A 12,476-nucleotide genomic window follows, 5' to 3' on the forward strand; every position below is an offset into this window, starting at 1 on the left:
CAAACGTTAACGATTATGGCGACTGCTGGAGTTCGAATACTGTGTTTTATTTTGAAGGCTTCGCTACTTTGACGGTGGCTGCTCTTCCGCTCTGTTAATTCACCTCAGTGACGAGCAGCAGCCGTTAGTCGTTCAGTCGGTCCGTTGGTTGTTATTTCGTCATTGACTCTCGGTGGACGCCTGTCTGTCTCTCTCTCTGTCTGTCGACACTGTCTGTCTGTGGACACTGTATCCGCGTCAGTGTGTGATAAAGCGGACACGATGATGATGATTTCTCTGTGGGAGCGCTGGTTCTCCAGCAGCTGCTGTCTGTGCTGCCATGTCCGCACAGGAACCATCATCCTGGGCGTCTGGTACATGGTGAGCGCCGCCTGACACATTCATTCATTCATTCATCCACCTACCAACACTTTACACCTAACATAAACATCAGCTGCTCTTCATATCATTATTTTAATATTATATGTCATTATTTTTAAGACCATCATGTGTTGTTTGATGTGTTAAAGTTACTGAGGTAAGTTTTTATAAATAGGTTATTTTACTTAAATGTGCATCATTTCAGGCAAGAAATAATTATTATTAATAATAATAATAATAATAATAATAATAATAATAATAATAATGTGCCTTTTTTTGAATGTGTTGATACATGGTTGTCTTGCTGCTTTCATTTCTTACTGTAGTAAATATCTGCTGCTGTTTGCACCATTTTTCCACTGCAGGGAAAGTGTGTGATTTCAAAACATCATCCTTTATTCACTGAATGAGTTTTTAGTGCACATGCAACTGAACTTATATCTCTGCACCAACGTTTTCCACCTTCCTGTGCTGTAAAAACTGCAGTGGTTTAGTTTGAAAAGATACATTGAAATCAAGGCTGATGGAAACACACACACACCAGGTAGTAGTGTGTTACATGCAGTAAGGCTGTTTGGAGAGGGAGACAGGAGAAGTGAAACACCATTTCCTGCTTTGTTCTGATGCGAATAGGAATATAATCATTACATTACATTACATGTCATTTAGCAGTCACTTTTATCCTAGGTAATTGAGTACAACCTGCCAATCAATCAATCAATTAATACATTCATAATATTCTTACTGTACATTATTATATTAGGAATATTTTCAGTGGTTTACCATTTGCCTCAGGTAACAGAGCTTCTGCACGTTGAATTATGTTGCCGTAGAAAAGCTATGTTTGATTGAAGGTTAATCCTTTGAAAATATTCACATAGCATAGTGTACTATTAGAATTTTTTTATCTTTTATGACACATTTTATCTGCTGGCGCACTTCACATCAAACCAATGCATAAATTATTTTCACAGGCAGCGTTTACTGTTTGTAACATAGGAACCTCATACACCTCATCTTCTTTGTCAAATAAAAAACTAAAGTGAACTATCCCTTTAACTTACCATGTGGACATACCCTCTGTCTTTGCTCCCTATGAATAAATTAGCAGTGGGCCTCTTCAGTTACCAGGCTTTGGTGTCAAGCTGCAAATTGGCTTCTGAGAATTTTCCATTGCACTCACCTGATCAGTGGGGGTGAGTGAGTGAGTCATCTGCATAATGAGCCGCACAAAACCAGACCAAACAAAGGCATGTTCATGAGCCTGGACTCCCCGCTTTTACTGTACGTGTGTCGTTTTTTAGTACAGCTGAACCAAAGGGATAAGATGTAAGTGAGGATTTTTTTAGAAAGTAAGCATACACGACAAGTATTTATAGTCTTTTAATGATGACTTTCTGTGGGTCTGTGTCCATATTGCTGCCTTTATCTGACCATAAGTCCTCTGTCCTTAAGCTCATCAATGCCGTGGTGTTGCTCATCCTGCTGACGGCTCTCAGTGATCCGGAGCAGTATCACCTGACCAGCGCTGAGTTGGCTAATGACCTGGACGTCATGGATGATGCAAGTAAGTAAAGCCCATGGCGCAGGAGCAGAATAACAGAAAATAGAAAAACAGAGACACTGTCAACAAGTGTTCTGATTTTAGCCCTGCTGCTCTCCCTGTCTATAATGTTGAGTCTAAATGTTTTTAAAAATGACAATGACTAATGGTATAATTTATTTTCACACACATTTGTCTTGACAACAGTCAACACAAAAAAAAAGTGCAGTGTGTTAGTCTGCATGATTTTTTGGTCACTTTTTACTACATCAAACATTAGTACAGATATACTAATGACATATTGAAATAATTCAGTTGGCACCGTGTGTGTATTGCAATATTTTGCATTTTTATTTTATTTTTTAGCATAAAATGTTTAACCGATGTTACAAATAAACATGAAACTCTTTGTGGATTAGCATATTTTTTTTTTTATGTTTCAGTCCACTAGATGGTGCCAAGTGGTCACTCTCACTGGAACTGTTGTGTTGCAATATATGATTTTTTGAATATTGCAATATCATGATAATTATCAAGGCTTAAATATTGTGATAATATCGTATTGTGACTTAAATATTGTGATAATATCGTACTGTGACTTAAATATTGTGATAATATTGTATCACGACTGAAATATTGTGACTGGAATATCGTGATAATATTGTATCGTGACTTAAATATCATAATAATATCCTATCATGACTTAAATATTGTGACTAAAATATTGTGATAATATCGTATCACGACATTAATATCATGATAATATAGTATCATGACTTAAATATCATGATAATATCGTATCATGACTTAAATATTGTGACTAAAATATTGTGATAATATCGTATCACGATGTTAATATCATGATAATATTGTATCATGACTTAATTATTGTGACTTAAATATTGTGATAATCGTGTTTTTTCAGTCTTCATAATAATTCTAAAGCTTTTAAATGTGAAGGTTTGTTTTCATTAAGAGTTTCTCTGTGCAATGATGTAAGTGCAAGTAATGAAAATCCATCATTTCATTCAATAAACCACCTAATTTTTACTGCCACACTTGAGAAATGCTTAGTTTCCATGTTTAACTGGTCGACAGGTTTTCAATCTGGCTTTTAATGTTATAGCCTTCAGCCTTTACATTTTAAACATTGGTTTTCCCTTTTATTCCTTGTGTTCATTTAATTTTTATTGACCTTTTTCTCCTGTTAATAACATTTTTTTTGTGAACCACTTTCGATTGATGGCTGGCATTAAAGGTGCAATACGCGTTAAGCCATATGCCTTGAGATATGCAGTTAATTTTGCTGAAAAATCGAGCCTGGTGCTGTAATAATCGATTAATAATCGATGAATCAATTATTATGTTTAAGCTTCTTAAATGTGAATATTTTCTTCATTTCTTTGCTCTGGATAACAAAGAAATCATTAAAAGTTAATCATTTTGGTTTGTGGACAAAACAAGACATTTGAGAACATCATCATTCCCAGGTTTGACAAACACCGATCAACATTTTTTAAGGTTTTCTGATATTTTATGGACCAAATGATTAATCGAGAAAATAATCGACAGATTAATCAATTGCAGCTCTAATGACATTATTTCCTTGTCTGGTTGTCAGTTGCAGCATGTCATTTATTTATTCCTTCTGACACGCAGTTTTCTCCAGATCAGCAGAACATGATGTTGTAAACACCTTCTGGAACTCAATGTGGACTTGGATGTGACTCGACCATGAAAACAAATACAAACAAGCAAACACAGTAAAATAAATGGACAAAAATGTATCTCTAATTTGACTTTTCCTGCTGTCACAGATATGTGCATCGCCTCTGCGATCTCTCTGCTGATGATTCTTATATGTGGGATGGCAACATATGGTGCATACAAGGTAAACACATGGAAATGATGCACAAACTGTTGGCTGTTAACCTATGAAACATGATTAGCTTGTTATCTTGAGAGAGAAAAACACTCTTTGTTCTTTGATTTGTTCTGCTCATGCAGGTATTACAGGTATAAAGTTTACTTTTTTTGTATAAGAATGGTGCCCTTTTCTTATATAATAATGTGGGATGTGGCCAGAAGGCATGACACTGAAAATAAAAATGAAGTTAAAGTAAACAGTGCTGAAGACCTTAACTAAGCGTCCTGCACAATTTTACAATTTAGAACAAAGGAGAAGAAAATGTTTATTTCTCTAACCTAAAGTGTTTTATTAATGTCACTAGTCCCCTGCCACACACACCTACACAACATCTATTTTAGAGTCTTTGTGAACATTAAAAGAAAATTCTCCTGTGTCATCATTTTAAGGTCACTATAATCTTCTTGTGTGACCCAGTTTGAGGCATGATTTATGTCCACAGTGTTGGTTAAACAGTGCAGCTTGAGTCTCTGCTCACAGATAAACATATCCTCCTCCTCCTGACTCATGTGTCTCTTCCAGCTACGAGCCGCTTGGATCATCCCATTTTTCTGCTACCAAATATTTGACTTTGCTCTCAACACCCTGGTCGCTGTCAGCATTGTGGTTTACCCCAACACGGTACAGGACTACCTGCAGCAACTGGTGAGAAACCTGAAGTGTTTTTCTCTTAAAGGTGAAACTAAATCCCCTTTTCTGAGGCTAAAACCTGGCCCACTAGAGGATTACCAAATCTGACTTGATTTTATAAAACGTGACCACAAACACAACACAATTTGTTACCGATTTTCAATGTTTTAATCCTGAGAAAGCACAGACTAGAGCAACACAATCCTGGCCATCGGGACCCGCTGCACACTTGATTCAAATAAATGGGTCGTTATCAGATGAGCTTGATGAGCTGAACATTTGAATCAGGTGTGTTGGGAAACATCTAAAACATACAGGGCTGTGGGTCCCCAGGACCAGGATTGAGAAACACTGGACTAGAGGATCCAGTGAAAGCACAGGACCACACACTTGGCGTTCAAACAATTTCAGGGAGCTCTCCCTGGGACTTCCCCGAAACTTGTGTGATTTAATGTGACTTCAGAATAGAAACAGACATGGAGGCGGACGGTCGTCGTCAGAAAATCACTGTTCAGACGTTAAAATCGCATCTGTTAACCCCTCACACTACTGGATTATTGGACCAGATAATCTGTTCAAACCAGCCTGAAAAAATCAGAAGACACTTGTTTGGATTGTTGGAAAGGTCCAGATCCTCTCAATCTTTCTCACAGTGCAGAGAGAGAAAGAGAAAGGCGACGAAAACTTGTATCAGTGACATAAGTGTGGACAAATCTTCAAACAACATTAACTAGACAGTCATTTAGGGCTTCAGTTCGTGAAGTCATTGACATTTACCAGCTTCTTTGAGGTTCACAATGATTTTTGCACACGTTTGACTTTTCATTTATTGTTTCACATGTCAGTATTTATGTGTTGCTACAGCTGCCGACACTGTCAAATGAGTGGATGTCTCTGTGATGTTTACTGAATGTTGTTTTTCCTGATTCATGTGCAGCCTGATAACTTCCCCTACAAAGAGGAGATTGCAGCTCTCAGTAATGTGTGCTTGGTTCTCATGGTGCTGCTCTTCATTGGCTGCATTCTCGGCTTCAAGGTAAGGTTGTTTTTTAACCTCAGTGTACCTTGAAATCCTTGAAAGATTCAAGATTCAAGTTTCAAGAAGTTTTTATTGTCATTATGAGGACATAATGAAATTTTTGCAGAGACTCCCGGCTTGAGGTACACAATAAAATGGCAAAAATAACGAAGGACTTGACATTTAAATAGACATAACGAAAGGCTTAACCCTTAAAGTGAAAGTGTGTGAATTTGAAAAAAAAAGTTTTTGAAAATTGACAATCTAAATAGACTTGGGTCATTGAAAGTGCTTGAATTTTGTGCAAGAAAGAAGTTAAGTTTACGTACATGTCTCGCCGTCAATGTGCCCTTGTTTGTTATGACGCCACCTACTGTTTCATGCCCTGCATTGCTTGATGTACGTTGACTAGGCCTACATCCAGTCGTAATTAACTAGCAGTGTTGTGGACACTGTCTCTCTCCGTTGTTGACGTGAGATTCCATGCAGAATAATAGTAATAGAGTAATGAGTAAAAGAGGAATGTTGACTTGATGCCTAGGAAATGAAAATTCCACGATCTCTGTCTTACCAAAGAAAATGACAAAGACTGACATGACCAAGATCCCAAGGACAATCACTTGGCCAGATGCAGAGTGTGCTGCAGTGTGGGAACCCTGTATACAGTACATTTATTGTATGATTTAATTGACGTTTTGGTAAGAGCAATGTATCTCACCACAGATGCAGTCTAACAGGACACGTCACCTGAAACGTGTCCTGTTAGACATATCGTGTAAAAGTCAGTATCAGTGCAGAAGTACTATAATAAACACAAGCGAGAGAGCTCAGTCTGGCTTTGGCTCTTGTTCGCGGATGGATGGATGTAACAGATGTGTTGTGTTTGGCCGCACATATCCAGTAGCAGGCTACCCACTGAGGCAACATGATTGCTGGATGACAGAGAAAAACAGGAACTGTGCTCCTCCAAATGATATAGAGTATGAACCACACACATAGACCCTACAAACACAGTCTGAACAACAACAACGACGAATTACAGTTTGATTTTACGGTCTTTTTGTGAGACTTTCTGTGAATAACATGCTGGTCACATATCCAATCCAACTTTATTTATAAAGCACTTCAAAAAAAACATCTGAAACAAAGTGCTGTACATCAGAGATGAAATATAGAAACATACTACCAAAAAACTAATTCAACAATAAAACAATAGAATACTGTAGAACATATAAGCAATATAAAAATAAAATATCTTGATATAGGTTGTGTAATTAAATTTAAATGGAAAGGCCATCTTATTTCTTACTGTGTGTTTTAGGCTTTTTATAACATGTGTGCAGGTGAGCATGAGACAACCTCTGAAATATAAAAAGAGCAAACAGAAAACAGTTTTAAACTCCTGACTCAACACTTGCATGATCCAAGTGCTGAGTCAGGAGTTGAAAACTCAGAGGGTACAACATGACCTAATTGTATTGTGGTACAACACTTTGGTACAATTTTATTGTTTCAATTTGTATTTCTTTGTGTTTGTTTTTTTGTGTCGTATCAGGCTTACCTCATAGCATGTGTGTGGAACTGCTACAGATACGTGAACGGCCGCGGAGCCTCTGAAATCCTGTTCTATGTGACGACCAACGACACCACGGTAAGTCACCTGTGACTTTATTAATGCATCATTACATCATTTATTCATTTGTATTGGATATTAATTTTTACCAAATTGCACAACAGTGTACTGTACATTTATTTACATTTACTATTTCTATTATATTTTACACTTGTTGAGGATGTTTAGGAACAAGTGTAGTGTTTTGCAATGGCAATAAATGACCATCCTTATTTCATCATACGACGGGCATTTCTTAAATTACTTTTAAAATCAGGTTTTAAAGACTGAAGCTGATGATAACCAATGATTATCATAACACATTAGTCACATTTCAAGGCTTAGGGATTTCCTGAAAGCAGCTGTGTAATGTGTACTAACTTTTTTGGGGAGACTATTTTCAGCAGTGGAATAATACACATTTGGTACATTGCTGTGTATTTACAGTTGGATTGATTATGGGAGTCGGAATGAAACATGTAAATCATGTATGTAAGGGACAATTTGATATATTGATCCTCTTATTTATTTAAATATTTCAGCCTTGTTGATATATTACAATTGGCTTGTATGTTGACTAAATATATACAGTGCTTAACTTATTAGACCACCTGTCATAAAAACGAGAAAACAAATTATTTTGGAAATCTTTCACTAAGGTGTTTTTTTTATTGTTAATTACTTGGCAAATAACAAACTGAATTCACCCAATTTGAGCCGGCTCACTGGACTTCTTCTCTGAAAAGTCAGAAATTAAATCAAATATAACATTTAACCACTAAAACAATTTTTTTCCTGTTCAGTAATGCAAGTAAATAACTATAATTTGACTTCTTAATCAAGTAATAATGTGTATATTTATGTAGGTAGGTATTTGTTATGTAGTTGGTTTTGGGAGGTTCACATGGGATTTGTTGACAGGAAAAAGTAGAGAATATCTCGAGACTTCTAACTTAATTAAGTGACAATGAGTCTGAGTCTGTTCTCAAACAAACCCTGTGAGGAAAGTCAGTATTTCTTTTGTCTCATTGGACCTCCTGTGAGAATATTCATCACATTTTCCAGTTTTCCTGTTAGTGACGTGTTTGTGAAAAGTAAAATAATGACGGGAGAGCTCTCACCACAGCCCTAAAAACATTCACACTCACTCGGGCCATGTGTAGTGTGAGTTACAGTTAGTTATTTCAGAGTTAAACCGTAAAACCGTTTCTGATCTTGACTTACTCCGTGGTTATTTCATTTGTAAAAGCAGAACTCCAGTGGAGAAATGACTTCTTTAATTCCATCCAGACTTTGTGTCACGTGTTGATCGCCTACATAGGTTTGTGGCAGCTGTAAATTCATTGTGTGGAAGAGAGAGGAAAGGAAATGTAACAGTAGTAGCAGGTAGTTTTATAAAGAATGCAGCAGAATAGATGAATGAAGACACACAGAGGGAGTGTTGAGACTCCTTCCTGGCAAAGCCATTATGACGATGGATAAAACACTATGGCGGTACAGTGAGGTCTTTTCTCACTGTACTGGAGTTTCCTGTTGGTGTCCTGTTGTCCATGTCTGGCCGGCGCACTGCCACTGCCCTGCTGCCCACACATGGATCATTAAAACTACTTTGACAGAAAGGAGACGTAAAACAAGGCTGTATAAACACTAGTAATATGTTATGACTATCGAAGGATTCTTGACCGTGCAGCGTGTTGTGTTTCACAGGTATTTTGTGAATACCTGCGCTCCTCAGTCAGCAGCTCGACACTCCTGAGTGCAACATTCCACACAGTTTGAAACAAGCCACGACACTTTACGCTGCATGACTTTATGTGATGTTTTTGGGTTCTACGAAACAGAAATGTGCTCACACACACACACACACATGCTGCTAATGGGTAAAACACCTGTGCTGTACAGAGAGAACATCAGGACTCTTACCTTACATTTGCTTCACCTCCTGTGGGTGTGCGTTTTCAGCCAGAGCCAGACATATTCAATTAGAGCTCACCACAGATCACAACTCATACATTTGTGGCTTTTGGACAGGCAGTATATAAGTTATACATTGTTTTTGGTGAAAGGTTGGTTAATTAATTCCACATGAGGCAATTTACTGGATGTATTGTACAGACAAGTCACATATTGTCATGACTCCTGACGCTTTTTGTTTGACTTATTATTAATCTGTTTTCTTTAATTGTGCCTGTCTGGTTCTTAGTTCCTCATTTCCTGTTTTAGTTTGAAGTTTTTCCTCTATGTACCTTGTCTAGTTTTGCTAGACTGTTGATTATCTGCCCCCGCCGTAATGTGTTTTAACAAAAAAAGTCTCTTCTTCCTCTCCAGGTGCTGCTTCCTCCCTGCGACGACAGTGTCAGCGTCCATACCAAGCAGGCTCCTCCACCGTACATCACTGCTACAGCATGAGGACGTTTCCGGGATGCTGCCACTCACCACTGCACCTTGTTGTTTATCAAAGTCTAGCTAAATTAAAAGCACCACACTGCCTCTCCATGGTACAGTGGAGCTGCTCACACATTAAAACATTTATAAAACGATGTCACATGCATTATGCATTGTGCAAACTCATCACGGTCACCACGATGACCTCTCATCACTCCTGTTATTTATTGGTGAAATCATCAACTCTGTTGGTATTACTAAAGAAATAATGTACGTTCTGATGCATCGCAGTGAAATAACGGATAAAAAGCACTAGACGATAGATGACAGATTTTGTGTATTTATTCTGTGTGTTTCTGTGATAGTGTTTTGTGAGTGTTTACATTTGATATTCATACGGTATTTACTGTAACGTAAACACATGCAAATATGCTGATAGTAATGAGTGAAGAGTTGTGACTTGTTTCCCGTTTGCTTTGCCCCTGCTTGTGATTGGGGTTGAATTGCCTTCATTCAAGACTTTCTCTGCGATGCTGTGCGTTTTACAGTGTATACACAAAGTAACACTTTGAACTGCGTCTACCTGTAATCTGACACGAGCTTTCAGCAAACTAGTATTTATTCAACTTCCAATCTTATTTTACTGTTATACTCGGCTGCAGACATAATTGTCTTCTGGTATACACGTCACAAGTGTTGGGATATGCTGGTCAACCCTCCTGAATTTTAAATGTCAATGTTTGTTTCTACGGAAATGTCAAGAGCTGCTATTTATCTATAATGACTTGCGCTGAAGTAGCACTGATCTGGAATCAGTTTGCTCATTGAAGTGATTGAATGAGTTGCTCAGGGGAACCTGTTGCTAAGACTCTGGATCAGGCCTCTTTACATTAAGAGGCTCAGTAAATATGGACCCTGGTTGTGTTTTTTAAATTAAAGCCAGTGGGAGGATTTTCTGTCTGAACACGAGTCTGTTCCACCAGATGCAGATATACTAGCATAAGGCTTCCGGACACACAATGTCCTGTGAGGACACAGAATGTCCCGTGAGGACACACAAGTCAAACTTGAAGACTGCTGAAAAATATAAATGTCGCATTTATTTGTCTATTAAAATCTAATTCTACTGACTGATGTATGTGTTTTATTTTAATGGAAGAGTTTGAGGGTGACACGTAAATTTTTTTTGAAAGAAAGTAAAAAATAAAATAAAACAGCATAAGATTAAAGATTCTGAGAAAAAAAGTCAAGACGACACTTGTGTATGAACTCTGATTTGGACTAAACTACAGCTAACTTTTCCTGTCAAAGGTTTGGACACAAAATAATTATATCCGTCATTATTATTGAGTTGCTATCTCTAAAGCAAAGGCTATAGCTAGCCAGTTCAGTTTTTTTTTAGCATATATTCCACAGTTTGTGTTAGTAGCTAAAGCTAACAGGTGCTTAAGTGAACTAAAGTCCTAAATACAGCCAGCTAACATTAACATTATTACATCAACAATAAAGAACTACCTGGCTATATTAAGCTAACATCGATATCTTTGTGGTTTAGTTTTATTGTTTTTGTGAGCTGAGACAAAGTTTGTTGTCTACAAAAAAATTATGATTCACATCTCTAACCTATTTGGGTCAAACCAACCAAATCTATGACTAAAATCCTCAATTATTGAACTAATCCTGCCTTTTATTTTGGCGTATTTGTTTATTTTATGCATCACCAGTGTTAGTTATATTAGATTTACATTTGCAACTGTTTATTTGTGAACCATCACACAACGTATGGAGAGTTCAACCAAGCGTTATTACGCGTCAACCAACTGAGACTACACAAATGAGCTTAGTGGTTTAAATACTTTTAACTTTTATCCCTCAGTTATGCCAGGTTTTCATCTGTTTCTCATGTATGAATTACATTTATCAATACAGCATATGTTCAGATTCTGAGCTTTTAAAAGTCATTTAAGACTAAACACAACCATTGTATTATTGTAATTATTCATTAATTAAATGTACAAAACAAACAAAACAAAAAAAAAACTTAAATGAATGCCATTTATTAATTTAAGTACGAAGGTTTAAGACTCACATTGACTTCTTTTGTGTTCATATGAACAGGTTTATATAAAATTAAGCAGTTCTAATTCAACTACCTGCTGGCAAAATGTCTGTAGAATGTGTGTTTTTTTCCCCACTTGCTGAACAAGAGGCGTCCCTGTGGTTGAAGTCAGAGTGGGAGTGAAGAGAGAAGCAGAGAGTGGATGGAGTAAAGAGCAGAGCTATCACACACATTTCTGCGTGTTTACAGTTGGTTTACAGTTCTTCTGCTGGGGAATCTTCTTTTGACTCATTGTTGGTATTTTTTGGGAGATTTTGAAACAGGAGTTGGAGAAATTTTTATTTAGGTAGGTAAGTAGGTAAGAAGTTTTATTTCTAATAGCATGAGTCTGTTTAGTTTGGCGGAGAACTGCAGAGATTTGCAACTTCTTGACGGAGAACTTCATTCTTTAGTTTTTCAAGAAAACATGTTCAAGAAGAGGAAACAACAACTGTCACCTGTTCTAAGTTAGGTAACAACTTAGTTCACATGACATGCATAATGAATAGTCATTAGAGATGATGTCCAAAACAGAGACGGGGTCCCATGCTGTTTTTGTGTTTGACAGTAAACACGTCGCCTTGGCTTTCAGGAAATGGGAATGTTTACTCTGACATGTTTGAGTCCACCACATAACTGACAGAGGTTTCCCTTGTTAATTATAATCATTCTTCATAATAGACAACCGTGATCTTGCAGCGTTGACTGACCTGAAGGCAGACAGACAGATGTGAGGTCACAGGTCAAACACTGTGTGCGGTGCAACATGGATCCCCTGAGTCTTAGGTCAGCAGCTCCCATATTTACAAATCTGTGCATCTGCCAGAGCTGCCGACACGCTGAACTGTGAACCAATGTCCTCACCCTGATCAGAGCTGAGCGAGAGATGTCCACAATGTCAAA

At 37.4% G+C, this 12,476-nt stretch overlaps 1 protein-coding gene across 1 annotated transcript; it reads left to right on the plus strand.

Moving 5' to 3' along the window:
* The first annotated feature begins 108 nt into the window (after positions 1 to 108).
* Positions 109 to 10,605, plus strand: LOC131470844 (lysosomal-associated transmembrane protein 4B-like). Its single transcript, XM_058646873.1, has 7 exons — positions 109 to 360; positions 1,816 to 1,927; positions 3,721 to 3,794; positions 4,353 to 4,475; positions 5,398 to 5,496; positions 7,034 to 7,129; positions 9,419 to 10,605. Exons 1-7 carry the CDS (start codon positions 262 to 264, stop codon positions 9,497 to 9,499), a joined length of 684 nt encoding a protein of 227 aa, XP_058502856.1. The 5' UTR covers positions 109 to 261; the 3' UTR covers positions 9,500 to 10,605.
* The last annotated feature ends 1,871 nt before the right edge of the window (positions 10,606 to 12,476 follow it).

The sequence above is a fragment of the Solea solea genome, chromosome 13, assembly GCF_958295425.1.
Source record: "Solea solea chromosome 13, fSolSol10.1, whole genome shotgun sequence".
Taxonomy (NCBI): Eukaryota; Metazoa; Chordata; class Actinopteri; order Pleuronectiformes; family Soleidae; genus Solea; species Solea solea.

What these genes read in the sequence shown, in the direction of transcription:
- LOC131470844 (XM_058646873.1), top strand. Translation starts at nt 262, where the DNA reads ATGATGATGATTTCTCTGTGGGAGCGCTGGTTCTCCAGCAGCTGCTGT. An exon ending in TCCTGGGCGTCTGGTACATG is followed by an intron (nt 361 to 1,815) that starts GTGAGCGCCGCC and finishes TCTGTCCTTAAG; the next exon opens with CTCATCAATGCCGTGGTGTT. An exon ending in TGACGACCAACGACACCACG is followed by an intron (nt 7,130 to 9,418) that starts GTAAGTCACCTG and finishes CTTCCTCTCCAG; the next exon opens with GTGCTGCTTCCTCCCTGCGA.